The 25960-nt window shown below is 44.5% G+C and overlaps 1 protein-coding gene across 5 annotated transcripts in view; it reads left to right on the top strand.

Moving 5' to 3' along the window:
- The window catches only part of ATF7IP2 (activating transcription factor 7 interacting protein 2), a 100018-nt gene extending 92722 nt beyond the window's left edge, over positions 1-7296 (top strand). For 4 of the 5 annotated variants that reach the window (XM_036309848.1, XM_036309849.1, XM_036309846.1 and 1 more), the window contains 4 exons: positions 1193-1251; positions 1617-1686; positions 5348-5433; positions 6868-7296. In XM_036309848.1, the coding sequence (XP_036165741.1) occupies positions 1193-1251; positions 1617-1686; positions 5348-5433; positions 6868-7281 (629 nt within the window). In that variant the 3' untranslated portion in view covers positions 7282-7296. The remainder of the gene's footprint in view (positions 1-1192; positions 1252-1616; positions 1687-5347; positions 5434-6867) is intronic. The other variant, XR_004967619.1, reaches the window with a different exon arrangement.
- Positions 7297-25960: the final 18664 nt, after the last annotated feature.

The following is a 25960-nucleotide window of genomic DNA, read 5'->3' as shown; positions in this document are numbered from 1 at the left end:
GTTTAATGGCTTTGTAAGTTAACTACTTACCTTTTACACATACATTATTTTTACTTCTTTGCTCTGGCCTATGTTGGTGGGGTGTTGTTTATTTTATTGATTTTAGGGAGAGGGAGAAAGAAACATTTATTTATTGTTCCACTTATTTATGCATTCATTGTTGCTTCCTATGTGTGTCCTGACCAGGGATCCAACCTACAACCTTGGCATATCGGAATGATGCTGTAACCTACTGAGTTACCCAGCCAGGGCCGGTGGCTTGGTTTTTGTTTTATCTATTAAGTTATCTTATATTTTACTTAAGATTTAAAGTTTGCCTAATTTTTCAAAATTTATTTTAGAGAGAGAGAAACAGCAATTTGTTGTTCCACTTATTTATGCATTCAGTGGTTGGTTGACTCTTGAATGTGCCCTGACCAAGGGATGGAACCTACAACCTTGGCATAGTGGGATGACACTCTAACCAGTTAAACTACCCAGCCAGTGCAAAGTTTGGCAATTCTTTAGTATATTTGATTTTTTTAAAAATTTTTGGTGTTTTTATAATACTATTGTTGCTCTTCAGAGTCTGACTTACTATATTTATGTACACTATTATACCTTAATCTTAAATTTCAAATAAATTTCCTCTCCAAATAGCTCTCTGGCCCATCATTGCTCATTCAAAATTCTCCATTTCATTTTAATTTTTATGATATATTAGAGTATTTGCATTTTAATTTCAGAAAGCTTTGTCTCCACTTATGTAGCTACGTAATTGCCCCTGTGGTTTGTGCTGCTGCTATTGTGAATAAAATAGTTTAAGGAATCTTTGAGGCTTTCTTATTGGTTCTGTGAAGAATGCTCAGCCATCTCAGCTATTCTGATCTAAAGATACTGAACAAAAATGTGTACATTTTCAAGTTTATTTCCTCAAATGGTATTTACAGATAGATTTTCAAGAGTTGCTAATATAGTTGTAAAGCTTCAGAAGGACAAAATATTTTGAAATAAAATTATATTTTGTTTTAACTTGCTCATCGGTCTTTGGTATAGCTAAAGTCAATTGAGCTACTTTTTATGATTGTATAATAAGCAGATAATTAGCATTCCATTATTATTGTGTTTTAGCATTTATATATTACAAAGTACATACATATTTAATAGTTTAATAAACTTGCCAAATGTTCATATTTTAATAATTTTATTTCAGATACTGGAAAAATTACATCAGGAAATTTTAATTCGTCTAATGCTGTTACTGAAGTTATGGTAGGTAATAAATAATTGTCTTTAAATGTTGTTTATTTGAATGTGTTAGTTCTAGGAGTTAGCATAACCAGGTTCTAGTCTAGCTTGCATTAAAAAGCAAACAGCTAATGATAAGTATATTTTACAGTCATACTTAACAAATTAAGTTATTTGGACACTGCCTAGTCATATTCTCAAACTATAAAGTATTTCATGAGTTTCTCACAGGAGAGTTAAATTAAAACATAAATATTTATAAAATGTTCAATCTCTAGTTTCTGTATGGTAATCTAAAATTATGTGTTTTATTTTTTAAAAAACATCTTTCCGCTATTGAGGCAAAAGTCTTTTTTTTTTTTTTTTTTTTTTTTAACCTAACTTTTTAGGCTGTAGAGGAAAAGAGTCTTGATTTTGTGATTGATCTGACTAAAGAAGGTCTATCAAACTGCAACACAGGTAACGACTTTGTTTTTTTAAAAAAGAGGAAAGGGTAACAACTCAAAATGTGTTTGACCAGTTTATGAAGTTTATTTTAGTATGTGTGTGTTATATATAGCTCTATACAATTTTTTATCACATGTGTACATTCATGTTACTGCTACCACAATCAAGCACACAACTGTTCTGTCACTGCAGGATTCCCTCATGCTGACCTTTTTATAGGCATACCTACTTCCTGCCCCCAGTCTCTAAACCCAGACAGCTGTGAATCTGTTTCTACCTTTATAGTTAGGTTATTTAATGGATGTTATATAAATGTGATAATGCAATATGTATCTTTGTGAAATTGGCTTCTTTCACTTAGTATGATTCTCTGTGAATGTTATCTAAATTATTAGGTGTATTAGTTTTACTTTTTATTGCTGAGTAGTAGTCCATGGTATGGATGTATAGTAGTTTATGTATAACTACAGGCCCAATGCACGAAATTCATACAAGAGTAGGCATTCTTGGCCCCGGCTGCCCTGTGGTCCCATCTTCCGCCCACTGGTCATTCCAGAGGGTCGTTCCACTGTGTGGTCTAATTAGTATATTACCTCTTTATTATATAGGATAGTTTATCCATTCACTCAGTGAAAGATATTTGGGTTGTTTGGGGCTACTATGAATCTCTTTTCTACCTGTGTTATCAGGTTTAATTCCTTAACTATAACAATAGTGGTTGTGAGAGGATGCGAGGGCATATAAACAAATCCATCTAAAGCAGTGGTTCTCAACCTGTGGGTCGCGACCCCTTTGGGTGCTGGGGTCCAACCCCAGCAGGTCCAGGGGTCCTCAAAGGTGTGGACGGAGTCGGCGAAGAAGGAATGACACAGAGACAGCGTTCAGTTGATCAGCAGCCTTGCCAGGATCTCTAGCCAGGATCTCCAGCGAAGTTCTGGTTAGGATCTCCAGCCAGGTTCTGTGTCCATGTTCTCTTGCTAGGTTCTCCAGCCAGGTTCTGTAGCCATGTTCCTTCACTAGGTTCTCCAGCCAGGTTCAGTCACCAGGTTCTAGTCAGGTTCTCTTGCCATGTTCTATCCAGGTTCTGTGGCCAGTTTCTGTCCAGGATCTTTTGCCATGTTCTCTCGCTAGGTTCTGTCTCTAGGTTCTGTTGCCAGTTTCTGTCCAGGATCTTTTGCCATGTTCTCTCCAGCGAAGTTCTTCTGTCTCTAGGTTCTGTGTAGGTTCTGTCTTCTAAGTTCTGTCTTGTTACATCTGTATTTATACCAGTTGATTCCAATCCTATCAATCTCTATTCCAAAGGTTAGGGCGTTTCTTATCTCCATTCCAGGGAGTAAAGATTATGTAGCTTAAGCATGATTGTTCGTAGTTAAAGTGATTAATTACCCGCCTGGCACTTAGTTAAGGGGTTTTATTCCCTCCCTAACTTCAGGGGAAAATCCCTACCTGGGGAAACAACCTTTCTCAGAGAGGTTACCTTGGTTGAAACACATAGTGCCAAGAAGGTGAGCAAACATATTAAGAACAGTATGCCATATATGCCAGGTCCCTTGAAACAGCAAGGATGGACCGGCTCCCGGCATTTGGGGGTCGAACGACCCTTTCACAGGTGTCACCTAAGACCATTGGAAAACACATATATAATTACATATCGTTTTTGTGATTAATAACTATGCTTTATGTTCAATTTGTAACAATGGAATTGGGGGTCACCACAACATGAGGAACTGTATTAAAGGGTCGCAGCATTAGGAAGGTTGAGAACCACTGATCTAAAGGCACTGGAGCAAAAAAGGAGCAACTTTAATCAAATAACATTTTGCAAACCAGGTAGACAAGGCCTCTGTTAGAAACCAAAAGCACTCTTCCAAGATAGAGGAGAGGCCATTTTTTACAGAAACCTTCCCACCCATAGTTTCCATATTTGCCTGCTTCATGTAAATGAGGTTTCCAAATTGTACAGTTTGGATTGGTTAGTATAAAATCAAATAAGGGTACATTTTGTATAGTTCTGATTGATTGGGGCAGGTCATAGTCTATTGGTTGGATAATAATATGGCAATCCTATATAATAAACCCTAATATGCTAATCGACCAAAATGGAGAACAACCAGTCACCACGATGTGCACTGACCACCTGGGGGCAGATACTCAATGCAGGAGCTGCCCCCTGGTGGTCCGTATGCTCCCACAGGGGGAGCTCCGCTTAACTACAAGCCAGGCTGACAGCTACGAGCACAGTGGCGGTAGCGGGATCCTCTCTCGCCTCCTTGGCAGCGCTAAGGATGTCCAGCTGTGGCTTAGGCCTTCTCCCCTGGGGGAAGCGGAAGGTGGACATCCCCCAAGGGTTCCTGGACTGTGAGAGGGTGCAAGCCGGGCTGAGGCCCTCCCACCTTGCGAGTGCACAAATTTTTTTTTTGTATGAAACTGTGCACTTGAATTTTTTTTTTTTAATATATTTTATTGATTTTTTACAGAGAGGAAGGGAGAGAGATAGAGAGTTAGAAACATCGATGAGAGAGAAACATCGATCAGCCGCCTCCTGCACATCTCCCACTGGGGATGTGCCCGCAACCCAGGTACATGCCCTTGACCGGAATCGAACCTGGGACCCTTCAGTCCGCAAGGCGACGCTCTATCCACTGAGCCAAACCGGTTTTGGCAGAATTTTTAAAGGTTATTTGTTTCAGCTCTTGTGTGGTGATTAACCTATAGATTATGATTTCACAAATCTAGTTCTAATTAATTAAACAGTTTAAAAAGTTTGTACAGACTCTTATAATTATAATCACAAAGTCATCACCTCTTCCAAAAAGGTTTTTTAACATAGTAAATAAAGTGACTAATAAATTTGAAACACAATGCAGATTCTTAATTGTCCTTGTCCATAAAAAATATATATGTTTCAATTGGAGGAGATTCATTGAGTGTATTAAACAGTATGTCATTGCACACACAATGGATCTAAAATGATTTTTACTGCTTATTATGTTCAAATTTCTGAAATGTTTAGAAGTTAGCATTCTACCCAGCCTTACAACTTTCCAACATGAAACCCCGTTTTTTACCATCCTCATACTGTCCCTAGTTGTTTTCAAACTGTTCTTGCACCTTTTAACCTCTCTTTCTTTCCTCATCCACATTTTCCCTATTTTTCCTTTTCTTTCTTCTCAGTGTCTCTCTTCTACTCTCCCTTTTGTCCCTGCTCCTTCCTCTTCCCTTTTCGCAGTCCACATTTCCCATCTAAGTAATTCCCTTTAGGCTAGCATAGACCTCAGCAGTAGAGATTCCTTCAATCCCAGCCTGCATGATTTTTCCCAGGACTGTGTGTATCACATATTCAAGCAGGATTGTCAATAGCTCTGTGCTTGCAAATATCCTTATTAACCTAACAGAGCACAATCCTCCTCTGGGACCACTGAGCAGGGAGCCCTCTCCCCTGTGTAATTTTTCCTGGTTCCCAGTTACGTAATGACTTAAATATTTACCTTAAGTGGGGGATTTTTCATATTAAAGGAAAATTCTCTATTTGGTAACTTTGGATCTTGAATTTTTATCAAAAGTTTAGTTCACATTTAATTACCACCCACAATGTAAACTATTCTTTGCTTAAAGGCTAAGGGATTGAATGTTGCAGATGAATTTAATTTTTTAAATCTTGTGTTGTTCACAGAAAGTTCAGTATCCATGCTGGAGTCATATATGAAATCCGTGTCAATCTCAAAAGAGACAACACCAATGGCCCAAAATGAAACCCAGGTACTGATATGAAATGCTCTGAAAGGGATAGTCATTTCAAATTGAGTGGAAATGGACGTGCCCATTTTACTCATGAAGAAATATTTTGGTTACATTTTAGCTTAGATTGCACTTAATGTCCTTTTGTAAACGTTCTGTTGTGCCCGGTCAATGTGGCTGGGTGGTTGAGTGCCAACCTATGAACTACATCATAATTCAATTCCCAGTCGGGGCACATGCCTGGATTGTGGGCTTGATCTTCAATGGGGGGGAGGGGTATGTGTAGGAGGCAGCCAATCAATGATTTTTCTCTCATAATTGATGTTTTTATCTTCCTTTCCCTTGCTCAGAGCAATAAAAATATAATTCAAATTAAAATGTTCTATTGTGAGTCTACTTACACAACTAAAATAATTTCATTGAATTTTCTAGAAGCTACAAGAATTAAAACATATACATTATTTTACTCCACAAATTCGAAAAGATTTTTAAGAGTAGTAGCCATTGTTGCTGACAGTGCCCGGAAATGGGTGTTCTTGTACACTCACTTTTTTTGTGTAAGTTAGCAGTGTTTGGGAACACAATTTGGAAATGAGATGGAACATTATCCAGAATGTCTGGGACCTAACCCATTCTGGTTAGTGTGATATTCCAGAATGTAGAAGTCTTAACTATAAAAGAAACTTAAGCTTAAAAAGACTGCATCCAATCTTACATAGTCTTGAAGCATCCTTTTGTTATCAAATACTAGAGGCCCCGATACACTAAGATTCGTGCAAGAATGAGCCTTCCTTCCCCTGGCTGCCAGCACCGCCTTCACTCCGGCCCAAGCCACCTTTCTGCCTTCACTCCAGCCTGGAGCCGCCTTTCTGCCTTTCCATGCTGCCCAGAGGCCTGGAGCGGCTGGGGCGGTGGGGAATGACTCCCACCGCTCAGCACCTGCATATGCAAATTAACCCACCATCTTTGTTGGGTTAATTTGAATACACACTCCTGATTGGCTGGTGGGTGTTGCTAAGGTATCTTATTAGTGTAGATATAAAAGCCTAAGCAACCAGCCACCTGTTTGACCAGCCGACCGGTAGCTATGATAAACACTGACCACCAGGGGCAGATGCTCAATGCAGGAGCTATGGTGACTTGCCAGCTGTGGTTCTTCGGTGATGCACTCGGAGCCAGAGAAGAGGGAGCCTGGTTCCAGGGTGTGTCACCCATGAACCGCCCTCTCGCAATCTGGGACCCCTTGGGGGATGTCGGAGAGCTGGTTTCAGCCCAATACCCATCGGCCAGGCCGAAGGACCCTATTGGTGCACAAATCCATGCACAGGGCCTCTGGTGATTTTTATAAATGATTGAGGAGTGGGAAATAATATGTTGTAGAACTGCAGTCAACTACTTTAAATTAATTAGAACCCACCAATTCAGCTCACTAAACTTTTCATAAATGTGTTTCAGGTTCCTGAGTCCTTTGAGCATCTGCCACCTCTCCCAGCACCACCACAATCACTACTGAATCCGGTAGACAAAGTTCGAGACACACTTCCTCCCCAGAAGACTGAGCTCAAAGTGAAACGGGTGCTGAGACCCAGGGGCATTGCCCTAACTTGGAACATCGCCAAGATCAATCCTAAGTGTGCTCCTGTGGAAAGCTACCACCTCTTCCTGTGCCATGAGAACCCTGGTATTAAGTTAATTTGGAAGAAAGTTGGAGAAATTAAAGCTTTACCACTCCCAATGGCCTGTACTTTATCTCAGTTTTTAGCTTCTAACAGATATTATTTTGCACTCCAGTCAAAAGACATTTTTGGGCGATATGGACCATTCTGTGATATAAAAGCTATCCCTGGATTTTCTGACATTCTTACATAAAAGAAAAGTCTTCAATAATTATATATTGTACTACATTTTGTTTTTTTCATATTTAAGTTTTATTTACAATGTTCTTCTAACACTATTTGCTATCTTAAGGGCCAGTTAAGATTGTGAACCCTTTGTGTAGGGACAGTCCTCTTCCCTATGTCGTAATGGCCTCTAGTTTCATGAATTTCTAATTCAATAAGTACTTCCCATGGATATGTTTCAAAACATACACTATCATGGATCCATGTCATTAAGCTGTGCTGGGTACAGTACTTTTGGTGACGATGGAGCTGCTGCTATCAGAAACCCTAGGATACAAGCAGCCACTATTTCCTCTGTTAACACCAGCTTTTGGTGACCTGCTTGTGATCAGTATAGGTACAGGAAAATCAGCTCTTAACTCAGGTCAGATCATCCCTGAGGTGCATCTCCACCAAGATTTTATGAAAATAAATGTCTTTGCATTCTTTTGAAATTCTAAGAGCTAATAGTTTGTGTCCCTCCCTCTTTTTTCTTACATAAATCATTTGGGAAAATAGTCTGGAGATTTTCCCTAAATCTGTATACTTACATGTATATAATAAAATTAGTTAAGCATTGTGTGCTGTATACACAAAACAGTATCTTTTATAAAAGCATTATCCAACCCATTATTTCAGTTGAGAAAAATGGAAATTGCCTTAGATTTAAGGCTTTAATTTGCTGATTCCCTATTGCTACCCATATTTGCTCATTCCTGGTTGCCATTATTACTTGAAGAAAGGACATAACACTAGGGACTCCAGCAGATGTGTCCTGTGCAGACCTCTACCTGAGGGAGCACTGAGGTGAAGCTGTGACCAGCATATGTAGCCCAGCGAACTAAAAAGTGAACAGACTTGTAATTTTAGGTCAAGGCTCAGTGGGACAAACTGGGGGATGCTGAGGAAACAGAAAACTGTTACTGTGAAAGTCTATTGAAGAGATACATTCTTTCTTGGTACCTGGTGAATGTTCAGTTCTCAGCGGGGCTGAGATTTTAAAAACTGAACAGGAAATAGTTTTCCTTGGTATTCTGTGAATGCCTTTACATTTTCAGTCATAAATAAAGCTGTTACTTTAAAGTCTCCTGTGTTTTTCCCTTCTCAAACATTACAACTGACGGAGCCAGAACCTGAACTGGGTTGGATGAGACAAGCTGCCCTTCTGTGAGATCCCATTTCAGACTCACAGCAATGGAGGGCATCCTGCAGCACAGGACAATGGCTTCACTTTGGGGAGGATCATCTCCTTGGGTTGACGAAGACTAATGTTCACTTGCTAAGGAAACCAAAAGGCAGCACAATAAACAAGATTCGGGTGTGCATCACCAGAGTGAAACTACATCTTCAGCTGGCAAATCTGCATGTTGATAGACACAGTCTCAAGCAAAAGAACTTTCACAGTAATAGGATGAAGGAGGAAAGCTGACAGCAAGCATCTTGGACACAGCTCAAAAGACAATGTTTCTTGCCTTTTGGAGGGGCAAGACTCTCCACTTAACCTATTAGTGACACCAGAAGAGATCCAGTCTAAGGATAATAAAGGTCCAGCACATAGTCCAGGGAGCAAACACCTTACCCACCCTGCGAAACACTATACTTTTGGTGGGAAAACCTTATGCCTCCTTTAAGCAAGACCCAAATTCTGATGAACTAAATTCAATAGAAAAGGCTATGGGGTGGCTTGTGGAATCCCCAAGGAACTGAGAGACCCAGGCTTGGAGAATAGGGAAAAAAATACTTGGCAACAAATGCATGAAGTTTCAAAACAGTTGATGCAATTCATATTCTACCACATAATGATATGTTAAGACCCTTGTCCATTTTTAAAATGGGGAAACAGGCCCAGGGAGCTTATATGGCTTGTCCAATTCGTAGACCCAGTCCATTCAAGCCCAGCACCATGGTCCTGGATTCCAACTATCTTCACCACCTTCTTGAGACTGGACAGGTGCAACAGGAAGATTTCACTGCTGTCCTGGCTGCCATGTGGCTCCACAATCAAAACCAGGTAAACATCTGATGGGCTTATCCCAACATCTGATGGGCTTATCCCAACATCTGATGGGCTTATCCCAGGGCAGGTGTGGAAGCTGCAAGATGAACAAGAAAGCAAAACTCTGGCATCTTTGGTCAATGAGGGATGCACTCTACTGCCTTTGACCCTCATACGACAGGTGTGGTCACTTTGTATTGTGTCTATATCGATAAGCTGAAACAACCTTTCCCAAGAAGTCCTTCCCTGGCTGGTTCAAGATTAGCCTGGGTCACGAGACATTGCATGAGATTCAGAAGCAGAATGAAACCAGTCTCGTTTGATGTTCTGATGGTGGATAAAGGGCATCAGCACAGCAGCTTGTACCCATTTGAACTGCTGTCTCATGGACCTGCAGCTTCGCCCAGAGCCGCCTCTGCCTGTCCAAGTACAGGGCACCTATGTATGCTGCTCTGTGCTCTTCCTACAAGCCTGTGAGTCCCATGGCTTCAAGGGCAGATGTCGTGACAGACACACTTCAGGTTTGTTCTTGCTCTTATCCACATCCACTCTTCCTTCACCACTGCCACCTGGCTGACCTCTAGTGACTCCTGGCTCAGTAATAGACTCGGAAGAGTTTGCATAGCCTTCTCCACCAGCTCTGCCACACTAGGCCAAGTCCGGCACTATAGTAGATTCCTTGTTCTACAGCTTCAATGGCTCCCTCGCTGAGACTGAGGGTGTCCTCAGGCAGAGGAAGAGTAGCCTCACTCAGGAGTGTTGAGTATAGCCCTCGCTTGTCCCACTGTCCTACAGAGTGAGATGTTTCATATTGTTCCCATAGGGTATTAATATAGGGAAGAGGCATGAGAACTAAACACATAGACCAAAGTAAAGCCATGCTAAAGTCTGCATGCCTCCAGATGCAAAGCTTGGTTAATCAGTCATGAGATCAAATCACAAGGAACTTACAAAATAGAGAAAATTCTTGTAAAGTTTCCTATTAATAGCTTGCTCATACCACGCACTCATACTATAAAAGAAAATAGACCACAAAATATACCTTTTAAAAGTTAAACCCAGCCCTAACTGGTTTGGCTCAGTGGATAGAGCATCGGCCTGCAGACTGAAGGGTCCCAGGTTCGATTTCGGTCAAGGGCATGTACCTTGGTTGTGGGCACATCCCAGTATGGGGTGCATGGGAGGCAGCTGATCTATGTTTCTCTCTCATCAATGTTTCTAACTCTTTATCCCTCTCCTTTCTTCTCTGGAAAAAAATCAAAATACATTTAAAAATAAAAGTTAAACCCAACAATTCCCATTCCAATAATTTTTCATAGGTGCTACAAACAGATACAAGCTCTACCTCCAGAGAAGGTTAAGGTTTCTCCCTCTCTTACTCTATTAGTGAGGAGAGACCAGGACTCTGTCTGTGAAGTGGCTTTTCTTGTCCTCTTTGCTCAATGATCTTGCTGCCTTACTTCCAGGCTCATTCTTAAATTCTTTCTGGCATGAAGCCAAGAACCCTCTTGGTTCTGGGGTTGAGTCCCCACCAGGGACTCACCCCTCCAAAATCAGTATGAACTTTACAAACAGACCCTTGTGTCCGAAAGCTACTTCCAACACCTAACTGTAATCCAGGCAATCCATTTCATCTCTCTGGGCCTCCTTTGTGCTGCCTCCTATATTTTGTAATAGGCTCCCTCCCACCCTTCCCTCTCCCTCTCTGCTTGCTTAACTGGTTCTGCTTCATGAGACCAAGAACCCTGATAGACATGGTGCTACAGTAGGCAGACAGGCATGAGCAGAGCAAGACAATAGGCCAGGTACAGAATGTCACCAGGACAGAAAGCACCCAGCAATGGATACCTAGCAACAAGCAGAATTAGGAGAGCAAGTGTTAGGAATTAAGTATTGTCAATTAGGACCTTTCCCCCGAGGCACCCTTTCCTCCCTTAGAGCTGTTCCAGTCATACAGCTCAGGTCTTCCCATTGACCTTTTTCCTCTGGTATGTAGTTAGTCATGTGTTGTGGTAATATATGGAAATGTTTAAAAATGCTTTAAAAATATCTAAATATGTTAAAAAGGTTTTAAAATGTTTGAGTTAACTTTCCTGAAACCTAAAGTGTGATATTAAGGACGTTCCCCATTGCCCTGATGCGGTGTATCCCGTAGATAAGGACTTGAACTTCAGTTACTGGCTCAGAGTGACTTGCTAAGATAACCATTTGTGTAAGTGATGTACTCTCCCTAGATAACCACATGTATCCCCTCACCCTGTTTGAGATGAACATGTATGCATGGACGTGATTGATTAATAGCCACCTGAACTGCTGCGGGTACGAAACAGGCTTTAAAAATGGGTCCTGGCCAACCAACAGTGCTCCCCTGTTGAGACAGCCACAAAGACACATCCTTTTGTCAGTCTGGCAAGCGACAGGGCTCCCGCTCCTCCCTCTGCCAGATGACAGAAGAACGACTAGTACCTCACGAGACGTGACAGAGCTCTCGGGTGAGGAACGCTGGCCCCCTGTATCCGGACCGGACCAGCCCAGCTGCCGGACCCCAGAGGACAGACAGTACCACTGGGATCCCATCAAGCCTGTGCTCACAGCATCAGGAACTTTTGTGAGTAACAAAATGCTGTGTGATTTGCAACTGCGTATGTTTCATGTGGTGTAATTCCTCCAGCAGTTAGTTGAATCATTTTGCATATGCTTAAAACTGAAATTAGCCTAACCGGATTGGCTTGGCGGACTGAAGGGTCCCAGGTTCGATTCGGTCAAGGGCATGTACCTTGGTTGCGGGTGTTATAAGGAGAAAGTACCCGCGAGACAGGAAACCACGGCAAACCAAGAATTTGGTGAAACAGATCCTCTCCCTTGCCAATCTGGAGAGGGAGTTTCTTTATTAACAGATTCGAATCCTGGCGGCAGGACGCGCGCAGGAAGCAGCAGCGAGCGGTTACAGTTACAGCTTTTTATACACAACTCAAAATAGGGGTGGGGGTAACGAGGACAAAGAGGGTTCACGCATCAGCCAGGGGCTTCCTGGGACATTTGTTATTACCTGATAAGACATCCTGCTCGTTAGGTCAGTTTGACCTGCCAGCCAAGACCCCGGGCCAGATGGCCAGACTATAAATTTTCTCACTCAGGAGGGAGTAAAAGGGGAACAAAGAAATTCCAAAGGGGTCTGTGCTGTGTCCTAACGGCACGGGAGTTTATCACTCCTGCCTGGTACTCTCACATCCAGCTTATCCTAACAATTAATCAGAGCCTAACTCCCTCAGCCGGTTCTCAGCGTCCGGGGCTATAAATCCCTGGTGACTGCTTCGAATTCTGCACTTCCCCGTGCAGGGCTGGTAATTTTCTACTGCCCTACAGCGGGCAAGTCCCCAGTGAGGGGTGTACAGGAGGCAGCTGATCAATGTTTCTCATCTATGTTTCTAGCTCTCTGTCCCTCTCCCTTCCTCTCTGTGGAAAATCAATAAAATATATATATATTTTTTAAGAACTGAAATTAAAGCTTCTGGTCTTTTCAGTCCTAGGCCTGCCCTTGGTCCTGCTTGCATAGAGTAGCCTCTTCACTAGCAACTACTTGAATGTCCTAACACCTGCACCGCTAAAGTTTATCTCAAGGGACGCTTTAGATAAACACTCCAGCTCCTTTCCTGGGATCTACTTGGGACAATATGCCACTCCCCCTACCCCCCACTCCCACCAACCCCCTTAGAGAAAAACAAGGGGACTGGAGAAAAGCCCCATCTGACTTCCATACTAGGACAGGAGACAACAGGATACGTCACCATAGGTCATCTAGAAGAAAGCAGTTAACCCCCACCAGAAATTCAAGTGGCTGATGTCGTCTGGAGAAGCCTGCAGCTGGGAGTGGGGGTCCCCACAGGCTCCCTCAGCTATCCCGGGTTTCGGGTACAAAAAATATTAGGTCTATGCTGAAAGAGCCAGACCAAGAGACGTTGTGAGAGTTTAAGAAATTTTATTACATTGTCTCACTGTCAGGGCCAGCCTGACAGGGTTGAGCCGGGCTGAGGCAGGGAGGTGGGAATTGAGAAAAGAAAGAAAGATAGGAAAGCGGGGTCGGGAGGACCCCAGTTCTCTTGATGAACTGAAGCGAGTTTATTAGCTATACAATCCTATTTATACACAACACACTGAATTGGAGGTCTGTCAAGAGGAATGTATTCTTTGTTCCTCTTAATCTCTAAGGGAGGGACACAGCAGAAGGACAAGTTCTCAGTACAGCATATCTCAGTAAATAGTTACAGACTTCTTGGTAAGCTATGAAAGGCTGTTCTCATTCTACAAATGTTACTCTCATTCTACTGATAATTGCCATCCAAACAAGTCTGGGAAAACTGTGTGGGTAAGGGTCCCAGCCTTGCTAGCCCCTGCAGGTGCAAGGACCTTGCCAGCTTACATCTGGCCCCCAACATCTCACAGAGGCTGAGACCAGTGTGTCGGTGTCAGCGGGATATTTATATCTTTTGTAAAGGTCAGTCAGAGTCACCACTGGACCAGGTGCAGGTGGGGCCGGGTGGAGGCGGTCCACTGGGAATTGGGTGAGGCCCTTTACTGCAAACTGAAGGCCATTAGTCATGAAACCTACAATGAGAATAACAGGAAAATCGAAGGGAGTGGCAAGAGCTCCCAGCAGGGCATAATGGAGCCCAAGAAAGTGTCTAACAGCACTGACCAATCAACTAGTGGAGACCCCCTGGAAGGACATACCAGGAAAGCTGATAGTCCATTGAGATCTTCCCCTGGGACCTCCTCTAAAATCTCTACCCTTAAAGCCCTGAGGACAGAGGGCCAGCAAGCTCACCCTCCCCGGAGCACACGGGCACCTTTCCCTGCCCCTCCCTGCAGGTTCGGAACCTTTACCTTCCTCCCTCCTAAGCTCCAAGAGCCCTTCCTTTACCTGGACAACTTGTTTCCCAAGCCCATTTCTTCTATGAATTACGTCTGCCTCTGTGATTTTATAATTAACTGTTCTCTTACAGTTTGAGTCTCGGCTCTGAATTTTTTCCTAGCCAGGACTCAAGTACCGAAGGTTGCTGAACCGAAGGTGATCCCTGACACCTTGTGCTATGGCCACATCCTGCCCGAGGAACACAGCACGCTCTACATCTGAACCCGGGTGAAGCCAGCTCCACCCCAGAGCCCCCACCTTAACCTTCAAGCAGCCCTTAAAACCCCGTCCCTCACGGGGACAGGGCCGCCAGCTCTCTATAGCTCTGGGCCCCTTTCCTCCCTTGGAAAGTGAATAAACCTTTTTTTGCTCAGTTACTCTTCTCTGAATTCTTTCACAACCTGCAACTCAGATGGAAACAGCCATCAGAGCCCAGCTAACAAGACAAATTAACAGGAGGAAAAATCAAGGTTTTAATACATACACTGGGGAATTCACATAAGCATGAAAATTCTTAAGACAATGAGACATTACTGGACGGTGGGGGCGGGGGGAGCGGAATGGGTATTAGATTTCAGAAGTGAGAGTGGGCGACTTATAGGTAGTTGCTAGGTGATCAGAAACAATGGACGCAGGCTATCTAGCTACCATACTTAATTCGAACTAGGCGAAGGGGACCATCTTAAGGTCGCCTTTCTGAAGCAGGTTTCTCTGTTTGAATCTCTTGGGTAAGAAAGGGGGGAGGGTTAAAAGTTCTTTCTAAGTCTCGTTTCTTACTAAACAGCTTAAAATCGATATCAGGGTGGCAAAACTTTGGTTCCCTTCGCCACCAATAAGGAAGACGCAAAGTCCCCCTCAGTCACCTTAAGGGGGCTTCCCTCAGGAAGCTGTGCCCAACATAACGAAATCCGATTGAGGCCTTATCTGGAAGTAGCTGATAACAACCAAAGTGGCAAAAGTTCAGAGATAGACTAACGCATTTACACATTGCCCAAGACCAGAGGAGGGAGGGAGAGAATTCAACTTGCAAAATAAATAAGTAAAAAAAGCTCTATAATTAGACAAATCCAGGAAGCCCCTACCTTTCAGTCTCAGCAGATTGGGGGTGGGGAGGAGGATGTAGTGCAACTACTTGGTTTTGATGGGGGGTCAGGATATGCCACCCCAAAATATGCCGCTTTGACATAAGGATTATGTTGAGCTGAAGGCAACTGAGAAACAGAAGACACGGGAAGAGCTCTCTGCCTTCCTCCTCTCAGCCTAAACTCCAGGCATAAAGTAAAGTTGATGTAAATTTGTAAAGGAAAAGTGCCACAAATTTCCATTTGTAAAGGTGTTCCCCTCTCCTACCAGGAAGGCCGAAATGATGGAGATGAGTCTGCATAACAATCCCTACTAAACCACCTTTATTGACTATGCATTCCTAGTCCCTTCCCCAGGGAACCACCTCTGCGAGCCCCAAACCCCTTCCCTTTGTCTCCTCACTTCTCCATAATTTATCGCCTTTGTTTAAGCCCCCAGGCCTTACCCCTCCCTTCTTTGGGGTTTCACTAATTTCTCTGAAGCCCCAGAGCTGGCAAAAATAATAAAATTTGTATTGCTTTTCTCCTGCTAATCTACCTTTTGTCAGTTCACAGGCTCCATTCATTCACAGAACAGAAACAGGTATTTTGGGGGGTGAAAAGACAGGTTTAGGAAATTTTAGAAATTAAAGGGGATCATGGAAGAAGCACAGGGCTGCAGAGCAGCAGAAGGTATATTTTCATAGAATAGGGGAGCTGAAAAGCTGCAACAGGTACATTTCCGTAGAATGAGGGAGCTGGGGACAGAAGGTCTATATTTACAAAATCAAGGGAAGGAAGCCCTTCATCCAGAAGGAGAAGAAAGCCCAAAGGGAATGGAAAACAATAAGAAAGGAGGCGGGGGGTGGCGGGAGAACCCCATGTGAGGTTCAACCTTTGAGCTTAGAAGTTACTATAGTAACCAGTCCTAGGGAATATGACCAATCAGAGGGGGTATCGAGGCACAAAGATCTGCAGCCTTTATAAGCCCTAGGGCAGTGGTCGGCAAACCTCGGCTCGAGAGCCACGTGGGGCTCTTTGGCCCCTTGAGTGTGGCTCTTCCACAAAATACCAGGTGCGGGCGCACGTACCGTGTGATTGAAACTTCGTGGCCCATGCGCAGAAGTCGGTTTTCGGCCTGGGCGAGTCTATTTTGAAGAAGTGGCGTTAGAAGAAGTGGGGGGTGTTGGTTGGTCGGGTGACGGGAGACACGGCGCAGGCGGGAGGCGTGCTATTCATGCACGAGTTGAGTGAGCCAGTCGGTCAGCAGTCTCACTGTGCAGTGGTTAGTGCTAGTTGCCTCCTCAAATCGCGCGCAGGTGACAAAAGTACCTACTCGAAGCATAAAGTTACCTGTATTTTTCCAACCAGCTGCAAATCTTACAGGTATTTTTGTCATCAACTTAAGAATCGTAATTCTTTTGTGTTGGTGGCTTTATTATTATAAAATGAAACATTTTTTTAGGTGCCCTGTTTGAGATGGCTACAAAGAAGAAGTGAAGAAAAACGGAAGACGAAAACCGTGAACTTTAAGTTGAATTTAAAGTTGGATGTACCTACCTATATGGTTTAAGTTTAAAAATTTTGGCTCTCAAAAGAAATTTCAATCGTTGTACTGTTGATATTTGGCTCTTTTGACTAATGAGTTTGCCGACCACTGCCCTAGGGAAAAGGAACTCAGTGGGACCCTTTCCCCCTCTCCACCTGGGAGTCTGTACAGTGGGGCCTTGACTTACGAGTTTAATTTGTTCAGAGACCGACCTCGTTAAGGAGCTCGTTAACTCAAATTACTGTCAACTCAATGCAAAAAATCAGCCGAGAGACAGCCCTTATCTCAAAAAACTCGTTAGTCGGGACTCTCGTAAGTCAAGGCCCCACTGTACTTGTTCTTTTTTTTTTTTTTTTAAATATATTTTATTGATTTTTTACTGAGAGGAAGGGAGAGGGATAGAGAGTTAGAAACATCGATGAGAGAGAAACAGCTGCCTCCCGCACACCTCCTACTGGGGATGTGCCTGCGACCAAGGTACATGCCCTTGACCGGAATCAAACCTGGGACCTTTCAGTCTGCAGGCCGACGCTCTATCCGCTGAGCCAAACCGGTTAGGGCTGTACTTGCTCTTTAATAAATCTCCACCTTTGCTATACGATCTTCTGTCAATGGGTTCATTCTTCGACTCCCACAGACAAAGAGTCCGGGGAACCACTCTGCCCAGGGGAACACCGCGTGTTCCAGTCCAAAAATCCCGCTTCAGAACGCAGGAGGAAATGTTTTTCCTCCCCTGCCGTGGAAACCAAGAGGTGAAACTGTGGCGGTGAATAGCTCTACCCACGGGCTTCAAGCATCCAAACTCACAGGCATTATAATGGACGGTAGGAGATTTGAACAGATTAGTTACTTAGATGGTGAAAAGAACAAAAATTAGTTAAAATTCAAACTGTCACTGAGGCAGGTTAGTAGGAAACGAAGAAAATTCCCTGGCAAGTGGAATGAGGAAATGGCTGATCAAAAGATAGGACTGGCTGAGCAATTAACTCCCAGGTGATACATTTCAAGACTTTTAAATCTCTGAAGGAGGAATGCGCACAAGGCCAGAATGGTGAGGGATTAGGAATTGATTTGATCATCCACACACCAGGTGGCTGAGCCAGCATGGCTCCAGCACCCAGTGACGGTAGTCAGCCGCTTTTAAAGGACTTTTGGAGGGATTTTTCTGGGTGGAGACTTCTTTATGCATACCTGGAGGGGAAGTAATGTAATGTGGTCACCACAAGTGAAATGTGGTCTCAGCAAAGGGAATGTCCATAGTGAAATGGCCTGAAAAGCCAGTTCCCAGGGAGGTGTATCAATTCACTTATTTGATCAGACCTAACAACTATTTTCCCTAATCAAAGGTACATAAGAGCAGATGGTTTAAATCGCCTTAGGTGAAGTATGGTACCTATTTGCTTTGTTTAACAATGGACAGGTTACTGTGATTTTCTGAATTACATAAATCATCCCATTCGGTTAAATGCCTTATTGATTGTAATGTGAATATCCCATGGGTTGTGGTTATACTAGTCTTAGAAAGCACATTTTCCTTTACCTGGGAAGGACAGCACAGTTATCCCAAGGTCAGAGGGCTCTAGACCCAAAACTGTCATTTAGATAACATGCCTAAGTTTAGCCCAGGTTACCCAAGGGCTCTAGATAATGTGTTTCTGTAAACTGCTTTTTTGCAAATTAGGTTCCTCATTCCAGACCAGAGGGCTCTAGATAATGTGTTTGACCCCGAGACCCAAAACTATAATTAACATGCTTAATTCTGCTACTGTAATCTGCTTTTTTGCGAGCCAGGTGCCTCATTCCAAACCCTGGGATGTAATCAATACCTTTGTGATCTTTGCCTATATAAGTCTGGTTTTGCCACCATCTTATTGCTATGAGATTTGGGAATGGCCCCTCATAGTCCCGGATTGCAATAAATGTGACTCTTTAATTCGACTTCTTGAGGCGTCTTTCTGTGATTCGCGGGGTACATTACAACATAGGGAGACGTAAAATCCCTTGTCTTTTATTCATTTATTTATTTTTATTGTACTGAGAAACATCAATTTGTTGTTCCACTTATTTATGCATTCATTGGTTGCCCCTTGTATGTGCCCTGACTGGGGATCAGACCTGAAACTGGACAACCAATGGTCCGGCTGCTTCTCACTACTTGAGCCAATTAAGCAGAGACAGGGTTGAATCATATATGAACGTTTATTCCAATACTGCTGGCAGCATGGGAGAGCAGCAGGTCACCCACAAAAATCTGCTCTGCAGCCCCCCATAGGCCAGCCAGCTGCTTATACAGGGTAGGACCAAGATTACATGGTAAAGTATGCAAAATGGGTATCCCAGGCATGGGGAAGGAGCCAATGCAGGCTGGGGTGGGACTCCTTTGTGTGGGCAGTAAGGTTGTTAATCTTTCCATGATAATAGGCAGTTCTTGAGTGAGAATGGATCACATTCTAAGGTTGACTCCCAGGTCCCTGGGGGTACAACTCCCAGCCAGGTTAGAATGTCCTTTCTTTAATCACAACAAGGCAATCACGATTAACAGAGCATGAGTAATCGTTCTTATAACTATAGCTCGTCCCCAATATTCTATTTTTGCCCTAACAAAACCTTGATGTATTGGGATGATGCTCTAACCAACTGAGCTACCCAGGGCAAACCTCTTCGTATTTCCCCCCTTGGGGGGAAAGATTTGAGCTTTCTCCCTGTCTCCTGTTTTGGTTACCTTTCTGCCTGGATAGAGTGGCTCAGTTGTTTGAGTGACATCCTGTGCACTGAAAGGTTGCCAGTTGGATTCCGTTAGGGCACATTTCTGGGCTGTGGGTCCTATCCCCAGTAGGGCCATGTGCAGAAGGCAACCGATCGATGTTTCTTTCTCTCTCTCTCTCCCTCCCTTTCCTTGTTGCATACTCAGTGCTTTGGTGATTGGTCTTACTGCCCATCAGGCATACCAACATGGGTTCAGTTACACTACTGGTCAACAAGCTACTACAGCCTGCGGGCCACATGCGGCCCGCTGAAAACATTTATCCGGCCCGCCGGGTGTTTTTGCCGCCGCTGCCTGTCCTGCTTAGCAGCCGACTCATCCCGGGCCCGCAGTGCGCATGTGTGGAATGTCTGAGGGACAGTGAACTGGCCCCCTGTTTAAAAAGTTTGAGGACCTCTGAGCTAGACCCATCCATATAGACCAGTGATGGCGAACCTATGACACGCGTGTCAGAGGTGACACGCGAACTCATTTTTTTGGTTGATTTTTCTTTGTTAAATGGCATATAAATATATAAAATAAATATCAAAAATATAAGTCTTTGTTTTACTATGGTTGCAAATATCAAAAAATTTCTATATGTGACACGGCAGCAGAGTTAAGTTAGGGTTTTTCAGAATGCTGACACGCCGAGCTCAAAAGGTTCGCCATCACTGGTATAGACAATGAAATAATCCATACACCAGGGTAGTTTTCTCAAAGCTCTTTGAAAGGAATAATTTCCCATAATTTTAAAGTTCAGGCTGGAGGGTTGTCAGTGCCAGTGAAATAAGAGGGGGTCATCTTGGAAGCAGATCCCTGGGTGTTTTTTTTTAATATATATATATTTTTATTTGTATTGATTTTTTACAGAGAGGAAGGGAGAGGGATAGAGAGCTAGAAACATTGATGAGAGAGAAACATCGATCAGCTGCCTCCTGGGGATGTGCCCGCAACCAAGGTACATGCCCTCGACCGGAATCGAACCCGGGACCCTTCAGTCCGCAGGCCGACGCTCTACCCACTGAGCCAAACCGGTTAGGGCCAGATGCCTGGTTTTAAACAGCCAGCTACAGCCACATGGAGCAGAGTAACAGCCCAGCTGAGCCCTACCCAAATTCCTGCCCCACAAAAATCGTGAGCAAAATGAAACTCTTTTAAGCCACTAAGCTTGTGGCTCATTTATGAGGCAACAACAGCACCTGTGATACGGGCTTTTCGGACTGGAACACGTGGTGTTCGCCTGAGCAGGATGGCTTCCCCAGGGGTCAGACGGAAGATGGTATAGCAAAGGTGGAACTTTATTGAAGAACAAACACAGACTCCCACGTGGGGAGCGGGAAAGAGTCCCACTAAGTCCCTCCTCCACAGTTTATAAAGGCTGCAAGTTCCTGTGTCCTACTATCCCCTCTGATTGGTTAATATTCCCTTTGATTTGGTCACTATAGCAACTCCTGAGTTCAAGTTTCACCTGAGGTTCCCTCCTTCCTCTCCTCTGCTGTTCTTCCGTTCCCTTTGGGCTCTTCTTCCTCTTTGAATGAGGGGCTGCCTTCTCTTTATTTTGTAAATGTGTATCTTTTGCTACTCCCAGCTCCCTTGGCATATGGAAATGTAACTTCTGCTGGCTCCCTGCTCCCTTGTCTTATGGAAATGTACCTTTTGCAACTCTGTAGCCCTGTGTTTTTTTCCATGGACCCCTTAATTTTGAAAATTTCCTAAACCTACCTATTTCATCCTAAAAATTTATATTTCACCTGGGGCACTACGAGACTGTTGTTTATGTTGAGAAGTTGGTCATTCTATTGCGAGTAATGGAAAGCCACTGAAAGTTTCAATACAGGTGGGTGACAGGACCAGAAGGGAGGGTTCGGATCACTCTGGAAAACAGACTGGTGAGTGGGCTTGGGTGATGGGGGAGGGAGGGTTACCAGGGTGACAATTACAATGCAATGGTGAGAACAGCAGCTGGGACTGGGGTGGTGGAAATGATGGCCAGGTGTTATAGGCAGTTAGACACCATGATCAGAGCAAGAAGGATGGGCGAGGGACAGAAAGCCCTGGATGCCTAGCAAGGGGCAAAAATGAGCAAACAAGACCCAGGGTAACCTTTAATCCCCTAGCATATTGCTGGTCAGGCAATTTGGATCTCCTGACTTTTAATATCGTTAGTCATGTTATCTTTTCCTCCCTAGAGATAACATTTAGGCCTCATTTAGGCTATACTGCAGCTCCAGGCCCAGAAAAGCAGCAAAACCAGACAAGTGATGCCATGGCTGCCTCAGACCACCTGCATTGAATAATGACCCCCTGCCCTGGCTCTGACCCATCAGTGGAGACCAGGACCCTGAAAGAGCGCACCTGGAAAGCTGATGGATATTCTAGTGAGCACCTCCCCTGAGCCCTCCCCTGAGATTTCCACCTGCAAGAGAGATACATGGGCTCAGGATGAAGGACCCAGTGCACACTCTCCCCCAGGGGAGCACGTCCGTGCCATTCCTTTCCCCTTCCTCTAACTGACCCCACAAGACATGCAACCAGGGGAGCAATGGGCAGCAGCAGCAACTCCTCTTGGGTTAACCCCCGGAACCTGTGTCCAAGGCCCCCTTTTCTCTGACTTCTCAGTGAACCAAAGCAGCCCAGCCTAGACCAGTGGTCGGCAAACCGCGGCTCGCGAGCCACATGCGGCTCTTTGGCCCCTCGAGTGTGGCTCTTGCGCAAAATACCACGTGCAGGTGCGCAGGTACAGTGCGATTGAAACTTCGTGGCCCATGCGCAGAAGTCGGTTTTCGGCCTGGGCGAGTCTATTTTGAAGAAGTGGCGTTAGAAGTGGGGGGTGTCGGTCGGGCGACGGGAGACGCAGCGCAGGGGAGGTGCAAGCGATTCATGCACGAGTTGAGTGAGCCAGTCAGTAAGGAATTTAATTTTATCAATAAATAATATCGTTATTAAGTATGATATCAAGTTTTATTCAACATTACCTATAGTTTAACTAAGACTTAAAACTTTAAGTAAAGTTTATTAAGTTAATTTTAGGGAACGTTGTGGAGTGAAAGAAGATGTAGTGTCGAGGATTGAGAAAGGTATGTTGAGATGGTTTGCACATATAGAGAGGATGAATGAAAGGAGATAGACGAAACAACTATACAAGACGAGTGTGGATGGGAGAGTTGGAAGGGGTCGACCTCAGCGAACGTACCTCAATCAGATTGAGGACGTTTTTAGGAAAGGCCAGCTTAGGAGTACCCTAATTAAGTTAATAACAATGTACCTACCTATATAGTTTAAGTTTAAAAAATGTGGCTCTCAAAAGAAATTTCAATCGTTGTACTGTTGATATTTGGCTCTGTTGACTAATGAGTTTGCCGACCATTGTCCTACCAAGGGCGGGCAAACTTTTTGACTCGAGGGCCACAATGGGTTCTTAAACTGGACCGGAGGGCTGGAACAAAAGCATGGATGGAGTGTTTGTGTGAACTAATATAAATTCAAAGTAAACATCATTACATAAAAGGGTACGGTCTTTTTTTTTTTTAAGTTTTATTCATTTCAAACGGGCCGGAAATCTGGCCCGCGGGCCGTAGTTTGCCCACAGCTGGCCTAGACCCTCCTGTCGCTTCTTCTATGCCCTTCCTTGTTTCCCTGTCCTAAGTATATATTTGCTGTGGCCGATAAATTCTTACTTTGCTACACTTTGTTTCTTGATTTAAATCTTTCTTTCAAGAAGAGAAGAACCAAGGTCTCATTGTCTCGCTGGTAACACAGGGGCAGGAAAAGAATGACTCCCAGGGAGCCTTCATTACGTATATCAGGCCCAGACCCCAGGGTCCAGTTACTCTGCCCCAAGGCCACTGAGGAGGCAGAATAAACACCCCAATCTTATTCTCCAGGATAAGTAACCCGGCAGAAGAAATTGTAGACTGGACATAAAAGGGATCGCTGGAATCATTTCTCTTCTTTGAGGAATATCTGATTAAAATAAAAATTTATCTGACCAAATCAAATTATTTTGGTTTATAATGAAGATTTTAATTGAATATAGAAATGTATACAGCCCAGGTCAGTAGCCAAATGTTGAGGGCTTTCGAATGTTTGTATTTTAACCTCTGTGTCACAAATTCATCCCTAGCAGGCCTGAACGAACAATTTGGGACAATGGCCACCAGGTGGCAGTCATGCCTCTTTTCCACATTTCTGAAATGAAAATGAAAACTTTTTGGTGTGGAAGCCAATTGATTGTCACAGTACCGCTAAGTCACATGTTTGAAAAATGGTGCCCATGTAGCCCTTTTTTGCTGATATCTAGGTACCCCCTGGCCCTTCCCTCCCAGACCTCCACAGGTCCTCAGCTGATTTTTATTCTCTACTTGATTCACAAACTGTAACTGGAATTGCCCTAGCAGTCAATTGGCTTTTCTAAACTCAAGAGTCAGAAACTCTTTCCTGGCTGTGTTCGGAGTGTCAGTTCTTTCTGGAAATAAAAGCCCTTGCAGGTGGATTTATTTTACCATCAGGCAAACCATCCCCTCCTCACTTCATTCCTCCTTGCACCCTTTCACCAAATTGGAAGCGAATGATGGAGACTCAAGACCATTGATGTCAGCTGAGAATTCAATGCAAGTGGGAAGACTCAAAATGCAGGGAGACTATGGAAGCAATGCACTCTGTGTTGTCTGTGATGAAATGTACAGCTTTTCTGATGGACTAAGTTGAATGCCAAATGAAGAGCACAGAAATGGCTCACATTACCATCCCCACATCAGCTCTTCCCCTCTCCCTGTGACAAATAAGCACAGAACGAAGCTTTCCAGAACAGGGTGGCGCCGTGCAGACATAAGGGAGGAAGGAAGGAAGGAAGGAAGGAAGGAAGGAAGGAAGGAAGGAAGGAAGGAAGGAAGGAAGGAAGGAAGGAAGGAAGGGAGGAAGGAAGGAAGAAGGAAGGGACCTTCAGAGTTGTCAAATGACACAAAAGTTAAGCGTCAGAGGGATTTATGTGAGGGACTGAGGATGGCCCCCAGAATTTCAGCACAGACTAGAGAAGGCTCAGAAAGGGGCAAAGCGGCTATCGAAAGGAGAGGAACTGATGGAGACTAGATAAGATGCAGCCGCTCTAGAGAGTGAAGGCCAACGGGGATCTCCATCCTCACTGCCTAGGAGAGAAACACCGACTGGCCTGGCTGGGTCACACATCACGAGACACCTTGGTTGACCTGCCCACCATCTTGCCCCCAGGGAGAGGGCTCCCCAAAAGGAATCGGGGGTGTTGTTACCAAGCAAGGGGATTGCATATTAGACAAAGAAAGCAACAAACATCCACATCAACGTGATGAACAGGTATTTTGAAAACCTGTGGGTCACGAGTAGGAGATGAGATTTCCCTTTTTAAAATGTATCGTTTGGGTTGAACTGAAGTCGGGTCATTGCCTTTCCAACTCTTCTCTGAAGCCCACTGTGTGTCTGTCACGTCCGGCGAGACAAAGGCCAGCAGCAGCCGAGAAGAAAGGACGTTCATGAGGGCGGGTTGTCCCGCCTCCTGATCGGGGCTGCCTGGGCTAGTTTACAGGGTTAAGCACCCCGTGAAATATGCCCAGTTTGATCCACCGACAGCCTGCAGCCCAAATCCCTGGAGAGCTTGTGAAAATGGCAGACTCCCGGGCCTCACCCTTGAGGGTCCCACTCACCGAATCTGGGATGGGGCCCAGGACGCTGCATGCTCAGCACACTCCCCAGGGAATTCCACGGCAGCCACTCCATGGACCACACTTCAAGAAACGGCTTTTCTCCCGCGAGCAAATTACAAAGGCGTTTTCACACACAACCAGACAGAACTCCAGGCTAAATGTGAAACCAGTTGAGCTGCAGGCGAAATCTGGCAAGTTGATGCATTTTGCCCCATTTTGCCCACTGGCTCCCTCTGCCTCCTTTGCCAGAAAACAAGCCAAGCAAGACTGAGACAAGCACTGGAGGCTGAGTCATCCTCCCTTTAATAGGTACTCTGGTTACTGTGTCAGCTCACCCAGAACCAGGGAGGCTGGGGAGGCAGGCCACGCCTTCTAACCAGCAGAGGCAACTCTGGGAGGGTCCATGTCTGCAGCTCTTGCTAAAGGGGGCAGCCCACCGCATGAACTCCCCGCAGCCTGCCTCTCCCACCCACCCCTGGGAAACCCCAGGCAGCGGCTCCACGAGCTGGCTCCACCCTTTTCTGCTCTCCTGGTGCCTCTCCTCCCAGAAAGCCCAGGTTCAGGTGAGCTCAGCCACCACCTCCTCCTCCAGGAAGCCCCACTGTGTGTTACCTCTGCCCCCTCTGGAGTCGTCAGCACTTGTCTGAACCACCCCCTTAATGCTGCCATTAAAAAGAATTAGGATGGTGGCCTGGCCAGCGTGGCTCAGTGGTTGAGCATTGACCTGTG

Source organism: Myotis myotis, unplaced genomic scaffold (genome assembly GCF_014108235.1).
Source record: "Myotis myotis isolate mMyoMyo1 unplaced genomic scaffold, mMyoMyo1.p scaffold_m19_p_5, whole genome shotgun sequence".
Taxonomy (NCBI): domain Eukaryota; kingdom Metazoa; phylum Chordata; class Mammalia; order Chiroptera; family Vespertilionidae; genus Myotis; species Myotis myotis.
The sequence above is the reverse complement of the archived record's forward strand: the minus strand, read 5'-3'. Positions and strand labels throughout refer to the sequence as shown.